General features: G+C 38.0%; 1 protein-coding gene across 2 annotated transcripts in view; it reads left to right on the top strand.

Moving 5' to 3' along the window:
* The first annotated feature begins 737 nt into the window (after positions 1–737).
* FCHSD2 (FCH and double SH3 domains 2) overlaps positions 738–25997 on the top strand; it is a 287876-nt gene continuing 262616 nt past the window's right edge. For both annotated transcript variants that reach the window (XM_059410167.1, XM_059410160.1), the window contains exons 1-2: positions 738–851; positions 2610–2707. In XM_059410167.1, coding sequence (XP_059266150.1) covers positions 831–851; positions 2610–2707 — 119 coding nt within the window. In that variant the 5' untranslated portion in view covers positions 738–830. The remainder of the gene's footprint in view (positions 852–2609; positions 2708–25997) is intronic.

Raw genomic sequence — 25997 nt, 5'->3', positions numbered from 1 at the left:
GCGCCCGGTCGCCTGGCGGGAAGGCGCGCGTGAAGCCCCCGTCTGGCTCTGGGTGTGGGGGAGGGAAGACTGGAGGCGTTTGGAACGTGCCACTCTCGGAGACAACGGGGGGATTTTCGCGCTCCTCTAGCGTTTCTACCCCTCCTATTCGCCGATCGATCCGTTAGTTCCCCCACGCCGAGATCCGAAGCCCCGCGCCGCGGCCACGCTCCCTCCCTCCAGCGTGGCCCAGCCCCTGGAACCCCGCTTTGGACTGTGTTGTCCCCTCTGCTGCCGGAGCGGGGCGCTGCGCCACACGGTGGGGCCGGAAATTCCCGCGGCCAGAGTGGAGGAGCCGAAGCCGAGAGCGCGGCACCGCCTTCCACCTTCCCGGGCCGGGCGGGGGCGTTGGGCCCAGCGAGGGCTGGGCTGCTTGAGTGGGGGCGGGAGGCCGCGTCTGCGAGGAGCTGCGGCGCGGGCGGGCGGGGAACGGGACAACGCTGCTGCTCAAAAGCCTTTCGGCGAGCTCGGAGACCCTGCGCCCCAGCTCCTGGGCCCCCGCCCCCTCGCGGTCTCCGCCTCCTTCCCTCACACACCCCCCGGGCCGCCGGAGCCCCAGGCCTTCCCGGCGCTCCTCCTCCTTCTCTTCACACTCGCGGTCCGACCTGAGTCCTCCAGCCGCCTGCCGGCCTTGCCTTGCTCCCTGCCGGGCGAGTCCTCGTTCTCAGGCTCTCCTTGCACACGCACACACACATACACACGCTTGCCGGGCCTCCCCTCCTCACGGCCCCCCATCTCCTCGTCCGAGCTGACGCCGCCGTCGGGGGGAGGATTGATGTCCCTTAAGCATCATGCAGCCGCCGCCGAGGAAGGTGAGGGTGCAGTTGGGGGGCTTTTGCGGTTTGGGAGGGATGTGTACAAGGGACGCTGCTGGGGCGCCCCCTCCCCCTTTCCGCAAGGGGCCGTGACCGCCGTCGTCTCGGGCTTGTCACCGAGTTGCCGCTGGCTTCAGTCGGGGGCCACGCGGATGAGGTGTCTTTCCGACGAAGGGGCTGCCGGGGCTCGTTCCTTCCATCGCACGGGAGACCCCCATACATTTCACAGGAGTTTCGGGTGTGCATTTGTATGTGTGCGCGCGCATGGCAGTGCTGCTCGCTGCAAAGTGCATTCTCGGGGCTGCACCGAGGGGAGGCGGGGAGCCCCTGCAGCTTCTGAGCCTGTGCTTGTGTGATTGTTTAGTCTGCGCCAGGTTTGAGCCCTCCGGCTGCTTGTCGCCACCCTTGCCCATTTGATCATTTTCAGGGAATTTGTTTCCAGCCTAGCGGTAAGGTTCGGCCTGCCTTTCCCACGGGGCGGCCGAAAAGAAGTTAGACTAGTCACCGCCCCCCACCCCAGGGGAAAACAAGAAATTAAGCCTTCCCCGCACACCCCTAGTCCTGCCCCGCCCCTCCAGCTAGGGGGCCAGGAGGCTGGTGCTGTCCCCGGAGAGCGAGAGCCGGGCGGTGCGTGGCGTGTGCACCGCGATCTGGGCTTGGGGTGGGAGTGACGGGTGCTCTCGGCGTGTCAGCGGCTCCCCCCGCTGCGCCCTTCGAGAACTGTTTCGCTGCCCTCTTCCCCAGCGTTCTCAAGGGCTGAGGCTGTGTCCTTGTCTTTTTAATTCTGCAGATGGTTACTGAGTGTCTACCCTGGGCATTGGGTGGAGAATGCTGTTCTGTCCTCCCCTCGTGGGCAAACATTTGCTGAATGCCTAACTCGCTCGCGTCTGCTTCTTCTTTTTCTCTTTCTTAATCCGTGTTTCTCCAGTTAAGTGACTCTTTTTTCTTTCACACATGTACCTCCACCCCTCCCGCTTAGCCCCTCTCCGCGGCGGCGGCAGGGATTCCAGGCCCACTGAAACCTGGAACCCTGGGGTCCGGGCCTGGCTGGCGAGGCACTGGACAGCTTGCATTTGCTGTTCTGTTTGAAGTGGAGCCGCCACGGGGACCGGCTTGCTGGGGTGGCTTAAAAGCACTGCATATGCTGGAAGGTCACTTTTGCTTTCTCCTTTGTGAGAAAGAGATTGTGATTTGATGCGCTGTCAGCGAGCTGGCATCCTGAGACTGTGCTTTCTTGCAGCCATTATGGGATGATTTATGTAGTCAATTTATGCATATAATTTCATGATTGTGTAAATTTTGGCCATTATATATTAGACATTCCTATACTCACGTCTGCCATCTATACTCAGCTCACCTCTCCTGGTGGTTGAGATCTTTGAATCTTTTTTGGAAGAAATTAAAAAAAAAAACCTCTAAGAAGACTACTACATATGTATTAAGCTTGTGCATGAAAAGGAATGACTGGTGTTTATTTTGCATTTCTTTAATCTGTAATTTTTATACTCTTTTACTTTCATTTACCCTCTTTCAGGATATTTGGCTAGATTTCTCATTGTGTCCTCAGGAAACAAAATTAGGTAACTAGTAATGGATTTATGGCCTTTACGGTAGAAACGAGCAAGAGGTATATATTCTGTAGGGGAGAAATGAGCAAGAGGTATATATTCTGACAACAATTAAGTATTTTGCTTAAGTAATGACTTTGTTTTTAAAATTGCAGTTAAGGCCTTCATAATATATGGTATATTTTAGGTGAAAGTTACACAAGAACTGAAAAACACTCAAGTTGAGCAGATGACAAAACTTCAAGCCAAACATCAAGCAGAATGTGATTTACTTGAAGATATGAGGTAAGGTTATAATAAATAGTATAAGAACTTTTATATCTTTGTTTCAAAGAACCATTGAGTTACCAAGCCCCAGGAACTGATGATGGAATTTCCTTTTGGATTTCCTGCTTTAATGCTGTTAGAGCTTTGACTCAGCTAGGAATTATAACTGGAACTAATGCAATACAAACTTTTTTTTTTCCTTTAGTGGTGGAACCTATAATCTACACATTTTATCATGAAAAAACAAGGCTCTTAAAAATTATTAAATTATAATTATTAAAGTAAAAATTCTTATTTAAATAATCTTTCCACTGAATTGTAACATTTACTGACCTTAATGATTTCACAGAGATTTTTAAACTGACACCTCTGGTTAATAGTTAATATCTGGGGGTGAGCCTGTCAACCTCAGACTATTGTATGCTGACACTATTTGTCAGAACATGACAAATACAATTCTGTCTTTGAACATTAAATTTAGTGGGAAATATGTTTATCATATTTTGTCATTAAAGTTACCTGTATTCGTAATTAAGACAATTCTAAATAAATAAGCCATCTTGCCAGCATTGTGAAAATCAGTATCTTTATAGAGGGAAGCATGACTCATTTTACTGAAAGAAACACCACTGTTTTAACAATCCTGTAATACAAATTGACAGCTCAACAAATATATTTTTATAAAGGATAGAAGATAAGTTGCATGTTGAAACAGAGTGGCTACAATTCTTATTTCCCTTTAGTAACACATTTATCAAATTGGCATTGGGTCTATAAGCTTTATCTGTTGCCTATTTCTCCTGTGGTGCATGACCTCATGTTGACTTCATGAATAATATGATCTGTGTGTTGTTATAATAAAATTTTGTGTTTGGATAGTTGAATTGTTTGGAGCCCAAACATTTTAGTTTAAAGAGCTCCATTTTTCCTGCCCCATATTTAATTTAGGTACTACTTATAACTATTTCTCCTGTCTGTTCAGGGTTTCTAACTAGGGCATATAAATGTAGGCTTATCCAAACTTGAATATACTAAGATCATTGTTTTCTCACTGGGAAGTATTCTATTTTAATTCTGCATTAGTTTCCTTTTTTTCATGTGGCCACAGGGGAATTTTTAGACTTAAATAATTCTTGTGCAAAATACCTGAAGCTCTTTGTAAGGTTAAAAATTAAGTTTTAGGGGCACCTGGGTGGCTCAGTGGGTTAAGCCTCTGCCTTCAGCTTTGGTCATGATCCCAGGGTCCCGAGATCGAGCCCCGCATTGGGGTCTCTGCTCAGCAGGGAGTGTGCTTCCCCTTCTCTCTCTCTCTGCCTGCCTCTCTGTCTGCTTGTGATCTCTGTTAAATAAATAAAAATAAAATCTTAAAAAAAAAATAAGTTTTAGGGGCGCCTGGGTGGCTCAGTGGGTTAAGCCTCTCCCTTTGGCTCAGGTCATGACCTCAGGGTTCTGGGATCAAGCCCCACATCTAGCTCTCTGCTCAGGGGGGAGCCTGCTTCTCCCCACACCCCCGCCACGTCTGCCTGCCTCTCTGCCTACTTGTGACCCCTGTCAGATAAATAAATAAAATCTTAAAAAAAAAAAATTAAGTTTTAAACATCTATTAAGTGAAATACTGTACTGTAGTAGCACTCTCTAGATGAAGAAAGTAATAAATTTTTGGAAGCAGTTTTGTAAGGCCAAATTAGTAAGTTAGGCTTCTCTGGGTATGGAAGGTCAGTGGTCATTAAACCCTGTGATTATATCTTCTAAAGACTTATTGTTTACATTCTTTTCTTTTTTTCCCTTACTGCCTATGCCTATACCTTAGTACCAGAGCTTATGGTCAGGTATGGGGACACATGATCACTGCTAAATTGATATAGGTTGTTCTGCTCCTGTTATTTATTTGTTTGTAGTATTGCTGATCCCATCACATTTCACTTGCCTTATTGCAAGAATATCCCAACTATTGCAGTAGTGTTCTCATATCTTCTACCCCTCAATCTCTTTTTTAAAGTCTGTCTTCCACATTGTCACCAGTTAGCTTTCTTTCCTTTCATTTTCTTTTTTTAAGATTTTATTTATTTGAGAGAGTGTGCACATGCAGGAGCAGGGGGAAGTAGCAGAGGGAGAGGGATAAGCAGACTACCTGCTTAGCAGGGAGTCTGACATGGTCTCAATCTCAGGACCCTGAGATCATTACCTGAGCTGAAGGCAGACGCTTAACCGATGGAGCCACCCAGGCGCCCCACCAGTTAGCTTTCTAAAAACATTGTTTATTATGTCCTGTGTTCTCTGTGTCCTCCTAGATAAAGACTACACACCTTGTTGTAGTATATATAACGCTCTGTAACCTAGCCACAAGCTTCCTTTCCTGTTGTAATAACTGCCATTTCATGCTCATTCATCCTTCCTTCTTATTCGCCTTGCCTTGGCCACTCAGGACTTCTGGTTATCTAATTGTGCTCTGTACATTCATTCCTTTAAATACACCATTCTCTTTGCCCGTTAATACCCTTCCTCCCACTTTTTCACTTGGCAAATTCTGGTTGCCACTAAGTTTGCAAGTTTGTTGATCTCTGTGATCTCAGAGGATTTTGATTTTGCACACGCTTTTGGCTTCGCCCCTCAGGTGAATTCCTTGAAGTCAGGGGGTAAGTCTTAATTCAGTTTTGTGTCTGTACCCTTTGTTTAGGCTGGCAAAATTGTTTAGTGAATGTAACTGGTTATATTTAAGTGTTCCTTACTTGTTTTTAGGTGAAGTGTTTTATTGTTCTGTTTGTGCTAGCGTATTGTCTTTTGGGCTTGTGTTATACTTTGATTCATGTGGGCACTTGAAAACATACTGTACTATTTGATGTTGAGTATATATATTTACATATAATATATAAATACATAGATTGTTGGTGTTCCAAGAATTAGTAGATTCTTTATTCAAATGATATACGTTCTTCTTTTATATTAAATTCTTTTTTTTTTTTTTTTAAGATTTTATTTATTTCTTTGACAGACAGAGATCACAAGTAGGCAGAGAGGCAGGCAGAGAGAGAGAGGAGGAAGCAGGTTCCTGGCCGAGCAGAGAGCCCGATGTGGGGCTTGATCCCAGGACACCAGGACCATGACCAGGGTGGAAGGCAGAGGCTGTAACCCATTGACCCATTCAGGCGCCCCTATATTAAGTTATTTCAGTGAATTCCTTCACTCCTATATAGTTGTGATCAGAATACCGTATTACCTCCTAATAGGTGAATTTATGTTTCTGATTTTTTTTTTCAATGATAATATTGAATTGGAAGTTGAAAATTGCATACACTTGTTATTCATAATAACTTTAGTTGCTTGAGAAAGGGGGTAGTTTGGCTTTTCTGGTCTGTCCTAGCAAGTAGAATGACATTTAAAAATTCATTAGCAAGGGCCTCCTGGGTGGCTCAGTGCGTTGAAGGCTCTGCCTTCAGCTCAGGTCATGATCCCAGGGTCCTGGGATTGAACCCCATATCGGGCTCTCTGCTCAGTGGGAGCCTGCTTCTTCTTCTCTCTCTATCTGCCCGCCTCTGTGCCTACATGTGATCCCTATCTATCAAATAAATAAATAAAATCTTAAAAAAAATTCATTAGCAATTTCTGAACTTGAAGTTTTTATATGTATTATCTTGTAAAAGATCTTGCTTGTTGTCCCCACCCCCCCCACCTTTTTTTAAAGTACTTTATACCCGCAGTGTGGTACTTGAATCAAAACCTGGAAATCAAGAGTTGCGTGCTCTACGGACTGAACCAGCCAGGTGCCTTTGCTTTTCTTTATTTGAGAGTCCCATCCCCTTCCTCCCCACAAATAGTAGTCTTTCTCACTGATGCCTCAACCAGTATTATGCTCAATTTAAGTTAGTGTGAATTCACTCAAAAAAAGTGCAAATAGCTTTTCTTAATATAAAGAAATTACTAGTAGGCAGAGAAAAATTTTTTATTACTTTAAAAAGAGCGAAAAATTAAAAGACCACAATAATTATTAAGCTGTAAGTAGGAGATGTAGTGTATTAAGCTGTAAATAGACAATTTCATGCTGGGTTATGGCTGGTTTCCACTTCCTTCCCCCCTTCTCATCTTCTGGAATTTTGAAGGGAGGAAACCAGTTATGATACAGTATTTTTCCTTTGCTCTCCTCCCCTGCTTCAGTTCATTTTTTCCAGAGATGTATTTGGAAGCTGGTGTGTTGGGAGTAAAATATGAGAATGAAAGATAACTCATTTGTTGTTAATCAGGGACATTCCATGCTTTAGGGAGATTTTATACTGAAGTGTTTCCTGTTGACTTTTGTTGTCAGCAATAGACAAGGAAACTTTACTTTCTTTTTAGTTTTTTATTATTATTTTTTCTCTCTTTGCTTTCTAAAACCATGTGTAAATTTCTAAATACTACAGCTTATATATTATTTATTAATATTATATATTTCATATTGTTTATTCTTATGATGTACTAAGTAGAGTCAATAAAGAAAGTTCTTTGCAGGGATCTTGAGTATAAAGAACTACCTTCTTAGCAGACATTTTTAGGTCATTATATAATTTGGAAAAACCATAGAATTTTAGAGTCAGTTGAACACTGTCATGTTTGTCAATGAAAATGGAAACTGAGGCACAGTGAGATGAAGTGAATCATACTGAGAAAAAAATGCTATTTCTCTAATTTCTAGTCTAGTGCATTATCCCATCTCTCTGTATTATCCAAGCTTTTAATCAAGGAAATCATCATAAGTCCCATTTCTTGAAACATTTTGCCTATCAAATAGTACATTTTAACTAATAATTTTTCTTTCTTTTAATTTTTCATACATCAGGCTGTCAATCAGCTTTGAATCAGTATTTTAAAACTACTGACATGAGTCCAGACAAAGGCAAAGATACTTGAAACTTTACCTCAGAGAAGGCTGAGTGTATGGTTTCTCACAGATGTTCTGAAAAATGGAAACAAGCTTAAAAAGCACCTGTCTTTTCTTTGTAGAAACCTGGAGGTCTAGTGACCTCAAGTGAGGAATTACTGTACTATATGTTACCTTCTATAAACTGTAAGTTTGTGGGACTCACCGGGGATTGGATTCTTGACTATTTATGGATGCTCTGAGAATTTTTTCATTGTCTCAGAGACTGTTATGTCTAGAAGGGAACCTTAGAAGTAATCTGGTCTAGACTGTTTTTTAAAAAAGTTATATTGTATTGATATATAATTCATATACCATGCAATTAACCTATTTAAAGTTTTTAATATATTCATGGGATTGTATGACTATCAACACTTAAACCTGAGAACATTTTGCTTCCCCAAAAAGAAACTCTGTACTGATTAGCAATCACTTCCATAATTTTCTCTAGCCTTAAGCAATTACTTTCCTTTTCTATAGAAATGGACTCTGTAAAAATGAAATAATACAGTGTGTGGTCTTCTGTGACTGGTTTTACTTAGCATAATATTTTCAAGGTTCATCCGTGTTACAGCATCAGTACTTCATTATTGCTGAATAATACTTTGTTGGATGGATGTACCACCACATTTAATAACCTGCTTATCAGTTGATAATTTTTTGGCTGTTATGAATAATGTTCCCTTGAACATTCATGTACAAATTTTTGTGTGGACTTAGGTTTTCATTTATCTTGAGTATGAATCTGGTAGTGGAATTGCTGGGTAATATGGTAACTCTGTTTAACTTTTTGAGGAACTTTCAAACTGATTTCCAAAGTGGCTCCACCATTTTATATTCCCACTAGCAGTCATGTTATGAAGGTTCCAGTTTTTCTACATCATTGCTGATGCTTATTATTGTCTGTCTTTTGGTTTTAGCCATCCTAAAGGGTGTGAAGTGGTATTGTTGTGGCTTTTATTTGCATTTCTCTAATAGTCTGTGATATTGAGCATTTTGTCATGTGTTTATTAGCCATTTGTATATCTTCTTTGGAGAAATGTCTGTTCAGATCTTTTGCCCATTTTTAAATTGGGTTATTTGTCTTATTGCATTATAAGAGTTCTATATGTATATGTATATGTATATGTATATGTATGTCTATATATGTAAGTTATTTGATTTGCAAATATATACAGTATTTGCTAAATTTTTCCCACTCTGTAAGAATCACCTGAAGTGATTCAGACACGCATTAAATTTTGAGTTACTGAAGCAGTAGAAAGGATAAGGACTTTGAAGGTAGACCAGAGATTGAAACCCAACTCTGCCGCTTATTAGTAGGGTAATCTTGGACAAGTTACTAAGGTTCTGTGAGCCTCATATTTCATATATGTAAAATAAGGTTGGTACCTACCTTTTTTGCTTTTTTTGTAAAAGTTAAATGAGATACATGAAATGCTGAGCATGGTAGATCTTCAGCATTGGTAGCTGCTATTGTTAGTGGAAATTAGAGCCTAGGAAGAGGGATGTTGTCTTATTCAAGGTAACAGTGGAGGTTTTTATGTTTCATTAATTCTAAGAAGCACAGTTTTTTTGTTTTTGTTTTTACATTCTTCTGAAATCCAGATACATCCAGAGTTGGTTTTGGCTTTGATGTAGTTGTCAGTGTCTCTTCACGCATAGAACTTGAATACCTATTGGCAGACTTGAAAGAAAATCCCAGAGTTAATGGTTGGAATACAAATGTTGGGTCAGCTGGGCTTTTGATGGTGCAGAGGATGATATTGTGTGGAAAAATATAGGTATCAATGATTGATTCGGAACAGTGGTTCAGAAGAGCTTGACTCCTGATTGTGACCAGTTTATGCATCAGTTTATCTTTTTAAAATTATGCACAAGAGTAATATATCCTAAAAAATCTGACTAAATAAGTTTAAAAGCACTCTTTCAATAAGTGTAAATAAAAATTGTAAGTGGTAGGGTATTGTATCAATTTAGTTGGCAGCATTTTTTCTTAGTGGAATATAATGTGTCTTGGAATTAGTGTTTTTGATATGATGAAAACTGGAAATAGCTAATCAGATACTGGACCTGGGTCTTTTAAAATTGTAAATTGCTTCTCAATTCAGTGTTCTTCCTTTTTAAAAAAATTTTTTAAATTTATTTTTTAGAAGGAGGGAGGGGGAGAGGGAGAAAGAGAACTTTTTTTTTTTAAGTTACAGAGGTAGAATTCAGTGATTAATCAGTCTTACATAATACCCAGTGCTCATTACATTACATGCCCTCACCCAGTACCCACATCCCCCTACCCGCCTCCCCTCCAGCAACCCTCAGTTTGTTTCCTATGATAAAGAGTCTCATATGTTTCCCGGAGAGGGAAAATCTTAAGCTGGGCATGGAGCCTGATTCAGGGCTTGATCTCACAACCCTGAGATCATGATCTGAACCAAAATCAAGAGTTGGATGCTTAGCTGACTGAGTCACCCAGGTGCCCCAGTATTCTTTCAGATGAGAACTTAAAATGATATAATCATGAGGGGAGAACTTTTTAAAAATAGGACTGCATGGAAAAAGATCAAATAGGACTGCATTTAACATTTCTTTGAATGAAAGGAAAAAAAAAGATTACCTGATTTTAAAATGAAAGGACAACATGGAATTTTAACTGACTAAATGAATTTACATTTTAAATATATACTTCTACATTATGATCAGTTCTGGAGCAGGGATACTAAGAGTAGGAGGTACAAACTAGGCAGAGGAGGAAATAGGGAAATACAGTTTGAAAGAATCTGTTTACTAAAACTTTTTATCACAGACCAATGCCTACTTGAAAGAGTAAGGGTTTTAACAATACCTTTTCCTATTGCTCTTTAATGGCTTATGAACTCATAAGCCATTGTTCATAGATCCTTATGTGCTCCTAAAATATGAAGATTTGGTTGGAATGGCTATTGCAAACCACTGCAGAAGAAGTTGTTTAATGATTTATAGATTTATAGACTTGAACAGAGCGCTAGCTTAAGAGGCATGCAACTGGGGTATGGATCCTAGTCTTAATCTCTTATTAACTGTGTGACTTTGACCTTAAATCACCACAAGTCACTTAAACTTCTCTGAGCCTCATTCTCTTATTTGTAAAATGGTAATAATTATAATATCTTATGGGATTATTTTGGTAATTGAAACAAAGTAATGCATATAAAAGCTCTTTTGTATAGTGACATAATAGATGCTCAGTGAATGCATGTGGATTGTGATTATTATTTTTTTATACATTTTTATTTTTTTATTAACATATAATCTATTAGCTCCAGGGGTACAGGTCTGTGAATAGCCAGGTTTACACACTTCACAGCACTCACCATAGCACATACCTTCCTCAATGTCTATAACTGCTCCCCCCTACCTACTCTCAGTTTGTTTTATGAGATTAAGAGTCTTTTATGGTTTGTCTCCCTCCCGATCCCATCTTGTTTCATTTATTCTTTTCCTACCCCTCAAACCCCCAACATTGCATCTCAACTTCCTCATATCAGAGAGATCATATGATAATTGTCTTTCGTGGATTGTGATTATGTTAAGTAATTCAGAATACCAATTCAGAATTATGGTCTGTGACTGACTTATCCCCTAAAGAGTTACCTGGTGAGTTAAAAATGCAATGAGCCTTAAAGATAAATTATTCAAGTAATATTAAGAATTTCCTTCACTAAGTTCAGTAGTCCTTGGTACCGTCTATTTTTCTGTGTGTTGGTTATGATTCTTCTCATTATTGCTGTATGACTTCTGCAATTCCAAGCATGATGATCTTATACAATAGTGTTAGTGGAGGAAGAGGAGGGAAGGGTAGTTTATCTTTAATGCGAACTTTCCCTCTCTTCTTCTCCTCTTTCCTCTGAGAAGATAATTTCTACCAGAAATTATCTGAATAGACTTGACTTTATATCTTATTGGCTGAGTTTGGTTCATCTGCCTCTGCGTGCCTAGTTGCAAAGGAGGCTGGGAATATGATTATATTCTTGGAGAGGTGGTCTTTGCCAGCAAGAAATAAGTTTTTGGTGGCAGTGATATGGCTTTTTCCACATTACTGTTTTGCCCTTTTTGCCATAGGGACCAATTTCTAAGTTACTTCTAGTGTTTCCCATAAAAGTGTAAAAAATGTGTTGGGGTTTAATTGTGAAAGATAAAGCTGGAATAAGGAATTCCTTAGAAAACACTTGTATGCCCTCCTACTAATTTCTTTTGAATTCAGAGGCATAGGTCAGGAGTAGGTTTTTATATTTGCCGTAGGTAATGGCCCAATAGGCCAGTGGCCTCTTAATATTCTCCTCTTAGCAACACAGGAGTGGTTAAAAATCTAACCATTTACGGTTTTCTGATAATTTAGAGAAATGGTGGCCCAAGGACCCTCCAGGCAGTTGTGGTTTTGCTGAACTTCTTTTACTTCTCAGGTGAAAGCATTAATAAGTAGTGAAGGAGAAATAAGAGCTAGAATTACTCCTGGCTGAATAATTTGCCCCTTAATAATTGAGGATTGGCAGTTCAGTCTTGAAAATATAAAGTACTTGAGGAAGCCTGTGGTGGTAAGTTTATGTTTTTCTTTGTAAATTTTTTGAATGTTCATTTGAATTTCACAAATCCCATTCTGTTTTATTGGTGTCAGCCTTCAGGAATGATGTGATGCATAAGCAGGAGTTAGTTTCTAAGTATGGTTTGTGCTGTCCATTCTTCAGTGACTAATTTGGGAACTAGGCACAGAAACTTGTAACCTCGTCTTTTGTTCCATTGCTGCAGATTTCCTGTCATGTGTTGGTCAGGACTGAATAGAAGAACCTTAGCTGATAGTTTTATTTCATCTTATTTTGTCTTCACAGTATTCCTTGGTATGCTTTATTTTAAAATTCCATTTTATTTTATTTATTTATTTACTTTTTTGCATTCACATCTCTTGTCATCCAGATGTTTTCTGTTTTGTGAAATTTGACATAATCCCAGTTCAAAAAGAAAATGTTATTTCTGGTGTTAGGAAAAGTTTTACCATGTCTGTGATTCCACAGGAAACAACTGGGAGAGTTATACTTCTTGATTATATTTTAGTGGTACTTGTTTTTCCCTCTTTGGTGGTTGGAGAATGGGGGCAAGAGGCAGAGACTTTTTATTACATAACATTTTTTTATGTTTTGAATTTTGAGTCACGTTAATTTTACCTACTCTGAAGACTAAAATTAGGTGATTCAGAATTGCTAAAAATTTGGCTTTTAATTAATTTTTAGTGAAGTTAGTTTTATGTATTTTTATATTAACAGACTTTGCAGTTTATTTCTAGTATATACAAATTTAAGAATACTTGATTTATAAACTTCTTTTCTTAGAATGACAGATCTTCAGCTGATTATAGTTCAGAGTTGGGGAAACAGGCTCTGTGTACTACTGTGTTTCTTTCTGCGTTGTGGATTTTTTTTTTATTCTGAAACAAGTACACATATTAAGTGGTTAGATTTCTCTCCAGCCTCAAGTTTTATTTTAGCTCACTTTATCCAAAGGCTTTACATTATAGTCATATTTTCAAATATTTTAAATAAAAATTTTTAAATATAGTCCTATTTTGAAATGTTTCTGTGGTAAAATGTATTTTGCATTATAAGCCAACTTCTTTCATGGGGGAATTGTTTTCTGTTTTGCTGTAGAGGTATTTTATGTAATAGTTTCCTTAGCTGTATTGAGCAAGTTGAATATTTTTTAATACTGCCTTTTCTTCTCTTGCATTTTTAGCTGTACCTCTTTCTGTTTTTCAAGTGGTTGTTCTAGGTGTTACACCATGCATCTTTAATTTATCACTGTATACTTAGATATATTAAACCTTTCTACCTAAGGCACTTGCAAGAAGTCCAATTCTAATTACTTCATCCCAGACTTTGTGCTGCATACTTTATAAACTTCATAATATGAGATTAGTTTTGCTTTAATCTTTTGATTATCTTTTGAAGAGATTAAGACATAGAAAAAAGTCTTTTATATTTACTTACCAATTTTAACTTTTCTTTCTTTCCCCAGACCAGTAACATAGTTTTGAGTTTCTATCTGGCATCATTTCCTTTTTTTCTAAAATTTAAAAAAATTTTTTGCAGTAGTTTTATTTATATAAAGTGTTTTTGTTTTAATATTTCAATTGGATATGTTTAATGTGCAATATACATTATTAATTCTTCTTCACTAATATTAGCTTGCCTGTAGTGCTGTACAAGATATAATACAAATATTCTAATTACAATGTGTTATATACTAATACACTGATTTTTAGTTGTTTTTTTTTTTTTAAGATTTTATTTATTTATTTGACAGATAGAGATCACAGGTAGGCAGAGAAGCAGGCAGAGGGAGAGGAGGAAGCAGGCTCCCTGCTGAGCAGAGAGCCCGATGCAGGGCCCGATCCCAGGACCCTGGGATCATGACCTGAGCCAAAGGCAGAGGCTTTAACCCACTGAGCCACCCAGGCGCCCCCTGATTTTGAGTTTTATAAGCAAATGTTTGTTGCATGATAGAGAACACTTTTTTCCTTGCTTTCATTAAGTACCCAGTAGGTTTCTTAATTTTAGAAATTTTAAAATAATGTTATGGGATTCTCCAAAGAAGACATACAAATGGATAACAGACATATGAAAAAATATTCATCATCATTAGCCATGAGGGAGATTCAAATCAAAACCACATTGAGATACCACCTTACACTAGTTAGAATAGCCAAAATCAATGAGACAAACTTGTAAACAGCAAGTGTTGGAGAGGATATGCAGGTTGGTGGGAATGCAGGTTGGCACAGCCACTTTGGAAAACAGTATGGAGGTTCCTTAAGAAATTAAAAATAGAGCTATCCTATGAATCTACAATTGCACCACTGGGTATTTACCCCAAAGATATAGGTGTAGTGCAAAGAAGGGCCATCTGTACCCCGATGTTCATAGCAGCAATGGCCCCAGTCGCCAAACTGTGGAAAGAACCAAGATGCCCTTCAATGGAAGAATGGATAAAGAAGATATGGTCCATATATACCGTGGAGTATTATGCCTCCATCAGAAAGGATGGTATCATTTCCTTTTGGGCTGAAGAACTTCTTCAGCGATTCTAGTGAGTTTTGGTGACAATTCTCTTAGCTTTTACTTCTCTGAAAATTGACACTAATTTTTGGAAGGTAATTTTTGCAGGATATTGAATTCTGGAAAGTGTGATGTGACTAATGTGGTATTTCTGTAATTATCATGCTGGTGGTTCACTGAACTTTTGGGATCCATACGTGATGTTTTTCAACAAACCTGAGAAATTTTGGACCATTATTTATTTCTTCAAATATTTTTTTTTTGCTCCATTTCTCTTCTTTCCTTTTTGGGTTCCAAGGATTTGCATATGTTATACTGTTTGATAATAATCTGTGTTCTTCAGAGTGGATAGTTTCTGTTGATTTGTTTTCTGGCTCATTGGCCCTTCTGTAATTAAAAAAATTTTTTTTTAAAAACATTTATTTATTTATTAGAGAGAGAGAGAACATGAGCAGGGGGAGGGGCAGAGGGAAAGAGGGAAAGTGAGAGAGAATCGTCAAGGAGATTCCCCACCGAGCACAGAGGCAATGTGGGGCTCAATCCCAGGACCCAGAGACAGTGACCTAAGCTAAAATCAAGAGTTGGATGCCTAACTGACTGAGCCACTCAAGTGCCCCTGTAATTTTTTTTTTTAAAGATTTTATTTATTTATTTGACAGAGATCACAAGCAGGGAGAGAGGCAGGCAGAGAGAGATGGAGAAGCAGGCTCCCTGCCGAGCAGAGAGCCCGATGTGGGACTCGATCCCAGGACCCTGGGATCATGACCTGAGCTGAAGGCAGAGGCTTTAACCCACTGAGCCACCCAGGCGCCCCTAATTTTTTTTTTTTTAAAGAATTTTATTTTTGTGTAATCTCTGTATCAAGTGTGAGGCTCGAACTCACAACCCCTAGATCAAGAGTCACATGCTGTACTGACTGAGCCAGTCAGGTACCCCTCTTCTATAATTTTCAATCTGTTTCTAAGCCTATACAGTGTAATTTTCATTTTTGATACTTTACCTTTAAGAGCTTGAACATATTTATAGTTGCTATTTTAAAGCTCTTGGCTGTTGTTTCCAACATTGGAGTCTTCTTGTGATCTGTTTCTATTGGCTGCTTCCAGCCCTCCCTCCCGATTATGGGTCACACTTTCCTGCTTATCTTCATACCTAGTAAGTTTTGATTATTTGGACTTTGTGGATGGCACACTATGGGAAATCTTAGTTATGTTGTCTTTTTTAAAGAGTGTTGAATTTTGGCATTTCCACTGAAAGCCTGAGTGCCCAGGGTGTGCAGAAATGTCTCCACTCTTGCTGAACTGGAATTCTGATGTCTCCTAGTAGTGTGCAGCTTCTGGTATATGTTCAGCTCTCAGGCCTGCAGCAGTGATTGTTCTAGGTCTCATGGAGTCTCACCCTGCTTATGTGTAGCCTGGTACTCTCAGCCAACAGTGCCTAAGGAGACCCCATGCAGATTTCTGGGGCCACCCTTTCTGCATTGTTGCCTGCTCTCCAGTATCCTGTCATATAAACTCTAGCCACTCTGCTAGCCCAGAACTCTGATTTTTTCATTCATAAGACCTTCATGCTTGGCCTAGGCTTCACTTCCCCGTGATACATTTGGGAAAGTGTCCCAGGCAGAAAGCTGGGGCAGATGTGGTATGCCAGTACTGCCGGTGGTTTCACTCCTGAAAATAGTAGAGTCATAGATTTTGTCTAGTTTCATAGATGTTACCCAAGGAGGGCTGGTCTGGTATCAGTTTAATTCATCATGGCTAGAAAAAGTCCATTTCTTGGATGTATTGGAGGAAGATATTTAACTGTCTTTATTTTTTTTTTTTCGTTTTCTCTTTTTTATTTTATTTATTTATTTATTTATTTCAAAGAAAATGATTTCTGTAATGGTTACATTTCTTCCTTTGGGTTTTTTTTTAAATTTTTTATAAACATATATTTTTATCCCCAGGGGTACAAGTCTGTGAATCACCAGGTTTACACACTTCACAGTACTCACCAAAGCACATACCCTCCCCAATGTCCATAATCCCACCCCCTTCTCCCAAACCCCCTCCCCCCAGCAACCCTCAGTTTGTTTTGTGAGATTAAGAGTCACTTATGGTTTGTCTCCCTCCCAATCCCATCTTGTTTCATTTATTCTTCTCGTACACACTTAAGCCCCCATGTTGCATCACCACTTCCTCATATCAGGGAGATCATATGATAGTTGTCTTTCTCTGCTTGACTTATTTCGCTAAGCATGATACGCTCTAGTTCCATCCATGTTGTCGCAAATGGCAAGATTTCATTTCTTTTGATGGCTGCATAGTATTCCATTGTGTATATATACCACATCTTCTTGATCCATTCATCTGTTGATGGACATCTAGGTTCTTTCCATAGTTTGGCTATTGTGGACATTGCTGCTATAAACATTCGGGTGCACGTGCCCCTTTGGATCACTATGTTTGTATCTTTAGGGTAAATACCCAATAGTGTAATTGCTGGGTCATAGGGCAGTTCTATTTTCAACATTTTGAGGAACCTCCATGCTGTTTTCCAGAGTGGCTGCACCAGCTTGCATTCCCACCAACAGTGTAGGAGGGTTCCCCTTTCTCCGCATCCTCGCCAGCATCTGTCATTTCCTGACTTGTTGATTTTAGCCATTCTGACTGGTGTGAGGTGATATCTCATTGTGGTTTTGATTTGTATTTCCCTGATGCCGAGTGATATGGAGCCTGTCTTTAAATATATAAGTAACATTATGTATTTACACATATGTAATATCTATATACTCCTAATTTATCCTCTGCTTTTAGATGTGTGAGTTTGGATATTCAATATTTAAGTGTATTCTGTACCACAGGAATTTTTTAACAGCTTTATTAAGATACCATTCTTAAACCATGTAATTCACTCATGTAAAGTGTATAATTCAGTGTCTTTTAGTATAATCAAAATTGTACATCCATTGCCACAATCCATTTCAGGACATTTTCATTACCATAAAAAGAAACCTCATATTCCTTAGCCATTACCCTCCATCTTACCCCCATTTGCCCAGCTCTAGGCAATCACTAATCTGCTTTCCATAGATTTACTTGTTTTGGACATTTTATATAAATGGAATCATACAATATATGGTCTTTTGCAACTGACGTCTTTTACTTAGTGTAATGTTTTCAAGGTTCATCAATGTTGTAACATCTATCAGTACTTCATTCCTTTTTATTGGTAAATAATATTCCATTGTTTGGATATGCCACATTTTATTAATCCATTCATCAGTTGATGGACATTTGAGTTGTTCCACTGTGGCTATTACAAGTAACACTTTTATGAACATTCATGTACAGGTTTTTTCATGTACATGTGTTCTCATTTCTCTTGACTCTATGCCTAGGAGTGGAACTGCTGAGTAATACATTAACTCTCTGTTTTTTCAAGGAACTGCCAGACTGTTTTCCAAAGGGACTATACCATTTTACATTCTGACTAGCAATCTGAGGGTTCTGATTTCTCCACATCCTTGTCAACACTTGTTGCTGAGCATTAATTATATCTAAAAGCCTCCCAGCAGCTATGCATTCTGTAATTATTATTATTATTATTCCCATTTTATAGATGAGAGTGAGGCATGGAGTGGTTAAGTGACTTGCCGAGGATCAGAACTAAGAAATAGAAGAACTGGGTTTGAACCTGGATGTATGCCTGACTTTAAAATTTAAGTTCTTTCTCTCATTGAAAACTGTCTCTAAAGGAATTTAATAATAGCAGTTGAAATCAAGGGAAATTTCCCTAGTATTTCCAAGCATATTTTTTCAGCCTTTATTAGATCTTGGGAGGAATCCCGTGGAACATAGGACCATCATTTCCCTGGTTTTATAGCTTGACTCAGTTTTCTTGAAAGTAGAAAACAGACGTCTTTCACTTGGGATTATTTTAAATATTTGGTGGCACACTATTTTCAGTGCCTACCATGTCCAGACATTGTGGATGGAATGTGGTATCTTGTTTCAAGATCTACTACTTAGAATAGATACCAAAGAAGAGGTGTAAGGTCCAGTGACATGCACTGCTTTTAGTCTGGCTGATTAGTTTGGGAGTGGAAGAAGATTCATGGTCTGGAGTTACATGTTTTTTCAGATACAGGCTTGTTGAAGGATTGTGTGAAACACTGAACTTCTAGGGAATCTCTTGGCTCTTCTGATATTTATATTTGGAGTTTAGGTTATATTTCAAAATACTTCCATAGTCAAAAATGCCTTGTCTGTCTTTTTTTGCTGTAAGTTAAGATCAGGCAGTTTTGTAGTGATTGAGTGAGTGATACAAAGTGTTAGAGTAGCTGAAGTCTTGCTATCCAGCAAGGTTTTTTTTCCTGGCCATCTAATTTATGTTTATTTTTAACTTTTAGCAGTACCTAAAATAAAGTATACTCCACAAAAAGCATAGAATCAGCTTATTTTGGGTGAATGAAAATGCTTTATATTAGTAAACTCACTTTAATAAAAAATTTTTTCTTTATGTATTTGAAACCAGTAAGTTACAAAAGTTATTGAAATGCTTCTACCTAGAAAATAAATTGCTTTTAGCCAATTACATTGGCTAGTATTTTGTATAGCTACACAGAGGAGGACAGGTATTCTTCTCCAGAGACATAATAATCCTAAATTTACTTTCAGGAACATATCATATTTTCAGAGTTCTATAGTTTATAAAAAATATAAAAGAATAATAGTAACAAATTATAGTAATTTGTTAAAATTTTAAAAATGGCTTTGACAATGCATGTTTTGTTAATGTGGTATCTTTTGTCATTGATCTAGATTTAGTGTTGATATATTAGTACACATGTATTAAAATTAAGTCTTCAAATCTCCTGTAGATTATGTATCAGTAACATTTTAAGGAAGGAGAAAGCAAGAAAAAAGCCCTCGGTGTTTATTTTTGTGTAACTCTGCCAGGCAGAAGGCTGTGAAAGTTTTATGATGTATCTTTTAAATGTACAATGTAATTCAAGGATAAGGAAAAAGATGTCTCTTGGAGTAAAATGTTGGGAGATAGATAATGTGTTAAAAAATTATTTGTTAACTATATGCATTCTATAGAAATAGCAACAATTTTCATTTGATTAAAATGTTTTGATATATTTTCTGCTAGGATCTCAAAGGAACGTGTGTTCTACTTTAATAAAAGATTATCTGACTAATAAATGTCTCCAACTCTTTTCCTGGCAAAGAAAACTTGGCATCTTAAAATGGGTCTTAAATGTGATATATCAGAGATGAAAACATATAAAGTCATGGTTTTCAGAGGTGTACTTAATTACAGATCTCCTGATAAGATTTTGGCAACTTGATGAGTATTGACTAATCTTAATGGAAAGTAATATTTTTACTTGAAAATACAGTGTTAGTTGAGGGTTTTAACCTCTTCTTCCCCAGGTCTTTGTGTGTGTGTGTGTGTGTGTGTGTGTGTGTGTGTGAGTGCGTGTACATGCCATGGTATCAGTACTTTTGAAAAATGAGAGGATAGCCATTTTCTATCATCATGCAATATTTACTGAGTTGACCTAAATACTACTTAAAGGATGTTATGATAAAAAGCTTTGGAAGATGTCTTGTGACTCTCTTCATCTTAAGTCCTATTCATGACAAACTTGACTTCAATTTCTTTTTTGATAAAATTATCTCTTCTCAGGTAATTCAGTTTGAGGACATTATTTCTCTTTATAGTATCAAGAGTTGAAAGGCAAAAAGTTCAAAGATGCCCAATTAAAATAAGTCAGTTGGTCAGCACATGTAACTAGAGAAAAAAACAGCTCTATTTAGACCACATTTGATCAGTGTGAGGGGAGATGCTCCCCAACCTCTGTGATGTTGGAAAGTGGGGCATGAGGGGGAAGAATGGTTATGAGGAAGATCATAGAGCTTTTTCAGATTCCTGAATATTGTCATCACAATGTGATAACATTGTCTTCTTTGAAATATTTTGAATTCCCAGAATTAAACCTAGCTTAAATGAAAGGACGGTGCCAAGAATGCATTGAATAAGGAACAGTCACCTGGGCACTTTATAACATTGCAGATGCTTAGGTCCTACTCTTAAGATTTAGAGTTGGTAGATTTGGGGAGAGGCCTGCACATATGCATCTTTAAAAATGTAGCTGGTATTCTCATTTGTAAGTAAGGATGAGAACTGCTGTTCTAGGGTAGGAGTTACCACTCTTATTTGATATGCATTTCAAATTTTTTTTCTCCCCCCGAACTGAGGCATCACATAAAATATTTCCTTGGCTAACAGATACTGCAGGAGAAGTGGATTTCCAAGATGTATAAAATTATTGACTGGATAATCAACCTTGAGTAATTGAGAGTGGATTCTTTGTGGGTTGAAAATGTCAGTGAAATAATTTTTCAAGTTTATATTACTTTTAATGCAGTTGTATTGGATGACTAAGAGGGTGGTGGTTTGGCTTGTTATTAGGTGTTTTTCCCCCTTCTTTTATGTGTATGTAATTTAAAGAACTGTGTACACACACACACACACACACACACACACATATGTAAGTTGATTTACTTATTTCTTATTTGTTTGTATTTGGTGGGGTAAGGAAGGATGAGTAGTTTTATAATTCTTTGATTCTCAAACTGTTTTCTGGACTAGTAGTAGCAGTACCAACTAGGAATTTGTTGGAAGTGCAATTTCTTAGGCTTTATCCCAAGCCTACTGAATCACAAATTCTGTGAGTGGGACCTACCAATCTGTGATTCAACAAGTCCTTTTAGGTGATTCTTATGTATGTTGAAGTTTGAGGACCACTGTTAAAATTATAATAACTATTATTTACAGAGGTTTTTTTTTTTCTTTAACTTCCCCCATGCTAAACTAATCCATTGTTCAGTATTTGTTTCCAGAATTTTAATCCTCTGTGTGTATGTACATCTTTCCTTCCAGACTGTGCAGTTTTTGAGAGCAAGACTATTTTTTATCTTTGTGTATTTCATAGCCTGGTACATAGATGCTGAAGGAGTGTTTGTTACTGAACAAGGTTTTGTTCACCAAATTAGTTTTTAATAAATTTTAAAACATAGACTTCATAGTTGTTAAATTCAAGTTTTATTTTCCTTTGTTCACCTAAGGAGCTTATACTGCACTGTAGTTCCTGATTTTTAGTGTAGCATAGTGGTTGATGTTCTTACTCACATCTTTGTATAGTTATGTAACTATCTTTTTAGGGTAGATTTCTAGTAGAGTTGATGGATCAAACATTATATACTGTTTAAATGGTTTATGGATGCCTGAGTGGCTCAGCCCGTTAAGCGGCTGTCTTTGGCTCAAGTCATGATCCCAGGTTACCGATACTGAGCCCTGCATCAGGCTCCCTGCTCAGCAGTGGAGTCTTCCCCCTCTCCCTCTGCCCGTGCTCTTGTGCTCACGCGCTCTCACTCTCTCTCTCTCAAATAAATAAAATCTTAAAAAAAAAAAATGGTTGTTCATACCTGCTGCCATATTGCATACCCTGCCCTATGTAGCTGCTTATTTTCAGATGTGGCCACAGCATGTGATATCATTATTCTAATATTCTAATATTGGGCATTCTAATAGGCAAAACAGTCTTATTGTTTGAATCTGGATATCTTTGGCAATTAGCAAGGTTGGATTTTTTTCATGGTTGATATTTTACATTATTTTATGTATTTTGTTAGTTATCTGTCCATTTGGGCTGCTATAGCAAATTTCGATGGGCTGGGTAGCTATAAACAATAGAAATTTCTTGCTCATAGTTCTGGAGGCTGAGAAGTCCCAAGATCAAGTTGGTGCCAGCATGGTTGTGTTCTCTGTTGAGGGCCCTTTTCCTGGTCATCGCTGGTACCTTCTTGCTGTGTTCTCACATGGCTGAAGGGGTTAAGGATTTCCCTGGATCCTTTTTTATATGGACACTAATTTCACTTTTAAGTGTTCTACTCTCATTCATGACTTTAGCACCTTCCAAAAGCCCCCCACCTACTAATACCATCACATTGGACATTTAAGATTCCAATGTATGAATTTTGGAAGGACACAAACATTCAGCCGATAGCATGTCCTTAGTTGAATTTTCTATTTGAATGTTGAGAGTTTCTTATATTTTAGGATGTTTATTTCTGTTTATTTCAAATACTACTCCCCCAGCTTGTTTTTTAATTTTTCTCTTTTTTAACCCCAAAATTTAATGTCTAGCTTGGTATATACTTATAAGACGTATGTAAAAAACCTAATGATACTGAAAATTGAAAATAGAACAGTAAAATATTCTAGGAAAAAAATTTTTTTAAGTAGGCTCTGTGCCCAGTGTGGAGCCCAAAGTGGGGCTTGAACTCACAACCCTGAGATCAAGACCTGAGCTGAGATCAAGAGGTGGACACTTAAGCGACTGAGCCACCCAGTTTCTCCTAGAAAATGCTTTTAGAAAGAAAAATGATACTCTATTATTTGATTGGAGAGAATTTAAGTCTAATTACTAATAGGGATAAAGATAGTTAAAGATAAATACAATAATCTACCTGGAAAGTCACATAAGCATGAAGATTTATTCACCTGGTAACATAAAGAGTACAGATTATAAAATTGTAAGGACAAAATTGATAAATTTGTAATTATAGTTGGAGATTTTCATATCAAGAAATAAAAATTTAAAATATATACAGGATCTGAATTCCATAATGAATAAGCTTACTTATATACATATAGAATTCTATATCTACTATAGAGACTAAACATTCTTTTCAGTTACAAAACTGGATTGCATAACTATTTATAGAGGAAGTCTCAACAGATTCCATAGAAATAATACGATACCTTTTGTGCAGTAAATACGTGATTAAGAGAAGGCACAGGAGCGAGATTCTGGTTCTGTCCTACCTCTGTGACCTAGATGGTCATCTGATTCCTGTGCTTTAGATTTCTCATCTGTAAAATGCAAGTGATAATAGCATGCTCCTCAGAGTCATTGTGAGGATTAGAGTTCAGATCAGTGTCTTACCACATGGTCAGGGCACAGTAGAAGTATTAGTCATCATTATTATATTCTCTGATGACAATGTAGTGAAAATGTAAATTAGTAATAAAAAGATAAACACTGACCCCCAAATAAAAGATGAAACCTTTACGTACACTATTCAGTATAACTGAATTATGGATACACATGACAATGTGGATGAGGGAAACATTCTGAGTAAAAGAAACCACATAAAAAAGAGTATATACTATATGATTTTATTTATAATATGTATTAAAATAGGCAGAACTAATGTATGGTAGAAAAGAAATCAATGGAGTGGTTTCTTCTGCCGGTTAGGGGAGGGAATTGACCAAGAAAGGGTATCAGGGAACTTTCTGGGATGGTGCTGTCATTCAATATCTTGATAGGCATTTGGATTAAACAGATGTATATGCTTGTCAAAACTCACATAATGCATATATAAAATTTGTGCATTTTATTATATATATTTTATATAAAAAGACTAAGCAAGTTGTTATTGCAAAAACTTGGTAAAAACTTAATGTGCTTTTTTAGGGGATAGATGGATAAATGAATAGTGGTATAAATATGAAATAGCAATTGAAAGAAATACATCTCTTGGGTAGATCTCGCAGTCTTTTTTTTTTTTTTTTTAAGATTTTATTTATTTATTTGACAGAGAGAGAGCACAAGTAGGCAAATAGGTAGGCAGAGGGAGAGAGAGGAGGAAGCAGGCTCCCTGCTGAGCAGAAAGCCCAATGCGGGACTTGATCCCAGGACCCTGAGATCATGACCTGAGCTGAAGGCAGCGGCTTAACCCACTGAGCCACCCAGGCACCCTAGATCTCACAGTCTTAATGTTACTGGAAAAACCAAGTTGCAGAATGACAAAATACTGTGTACTGTTGATAGAAAGCTATATATTTAGAGTATAAAAACTTGAGTAAGAAGGACATGGTATTGGTTGCCTCTGATAAGAGAGGGGAGATACAGCAGTAGCACCAGTGGACCTTAGTGTATTGTGCAGTTACATTTCTCTGAAATACATCTGAAGCAAATAAGATATGAGTTTAACATTTGTTTGTTTATATTTTTAGTTGTGCTTTTATCTTAAAATATGTTCATAGAAAGTTAAAATCATTCTGTAGTCCTGCCATTCAGAGATGATCACTGTTAAATGTATGTTGCTTTCTTACTTTATTTTAAAAAGTAGTATTTGGAGATACCAGAGGAGTAAGCGTCACTCTGTTTTCATTTTTGCTTTATCAGTTTTACATAACATTTGTAAAACAAATACTTACGATAGTGAACTTCTTTGACTTAAATCAGATGTGTATTTGAATATAAAAAGTTTTAATTTAAGAGAAATATTACAAACACTTAAAAAAAAGATTTTATTTATTTATTTGAGAGAGAGAAAGAGTGAGCGAGAGAGGGGAGAAGGTCAGAGGGAGAATCAAACTCCCCACAGAGCTGGGATCCTGATGCAGGACTCCATCTCAGGACTCTGGGATCACGACCTGAGCCGAAGGCTTAACCAACTGAGTCACCCAAGCGCCCAACAAAGCACTTTTTAAAAAAAGATTTTATTTATTAGAGAGAGAGAGAGAGTGAGCACAAGCCGGGGGAATGGCAGAGGCACAGAGAGAAGCAGACTCCCCTTTGAGGGAGGGAGCAGGGAGCCCAATGCGGGGCTTATTCCCAGGATCCTAGGATCATGACCTGAGCTGAAGGCAGACACTTAACCAACCGGAGCCACCCAGGTGTCCCTATAAGCACTTTAAAGAATACAGATTTTCCTGTAAATAGTAATAGAGATATGAACTAGGCTGTAAGGAGTTCAGGGTTCTGGATATCCAATGGTAATTTTTAAATTTTGTACAATATTTATTTATAAATAAATATGTTTAGTAGTCCTGTAGGATGTGATTCTTCTATCTCTGTCAAAATGTTAAATTCTTAGGCAATGTTATGATTGGAATTGTAGTATTCTAGCCACCAGTTTTATAATTCTGCAGAAATTCTTTAACTTCCTATAGCTACTTTGGTCATTGTACTTAAGGATTCTTTAACAAGGGGAGTGGGGAGTTAAGAGCCTAACTGGAAGAAATTCTTGCTTCATTTATTTTTGATGCCTTCCTTTCCCCTCACCACCACCAGCAGTCCTGTAAGGAAAATTTCAAAATTCTGTAAAATTCTTTCTTTTTGGCCTCAGTTACTTTTTCTGTGTATCAGAGATGTTCTCTACATGATTTCCAGAGTTTTTTTTTTTTTTTTTTTTAAAGATTTTATTTATTTATTTGACAGAGAGAGAGATCACAAGTAGGGAGAGAGAGGAGGAAGCAGGCTCTCTGC

Source organism: Mustela nigripes, chromosome 1 (assembly GCF_022355385.1).
Source record: "Mustela nigripes isolate SB6536 chromosome 1, MUSNIG.SB6536, whole genome shotgun sequence".
NCBI lineage: Eukaryota > Metazoa > Chordata > Mammalia > Carnivora > Mustelidae > Mustela > Mustela nigripes.
The sequence above is the reverse complement of the archived record's forward strand: the minus strand, read 5'-3'. Positions and strand labels throughout refer to the sequence as shown.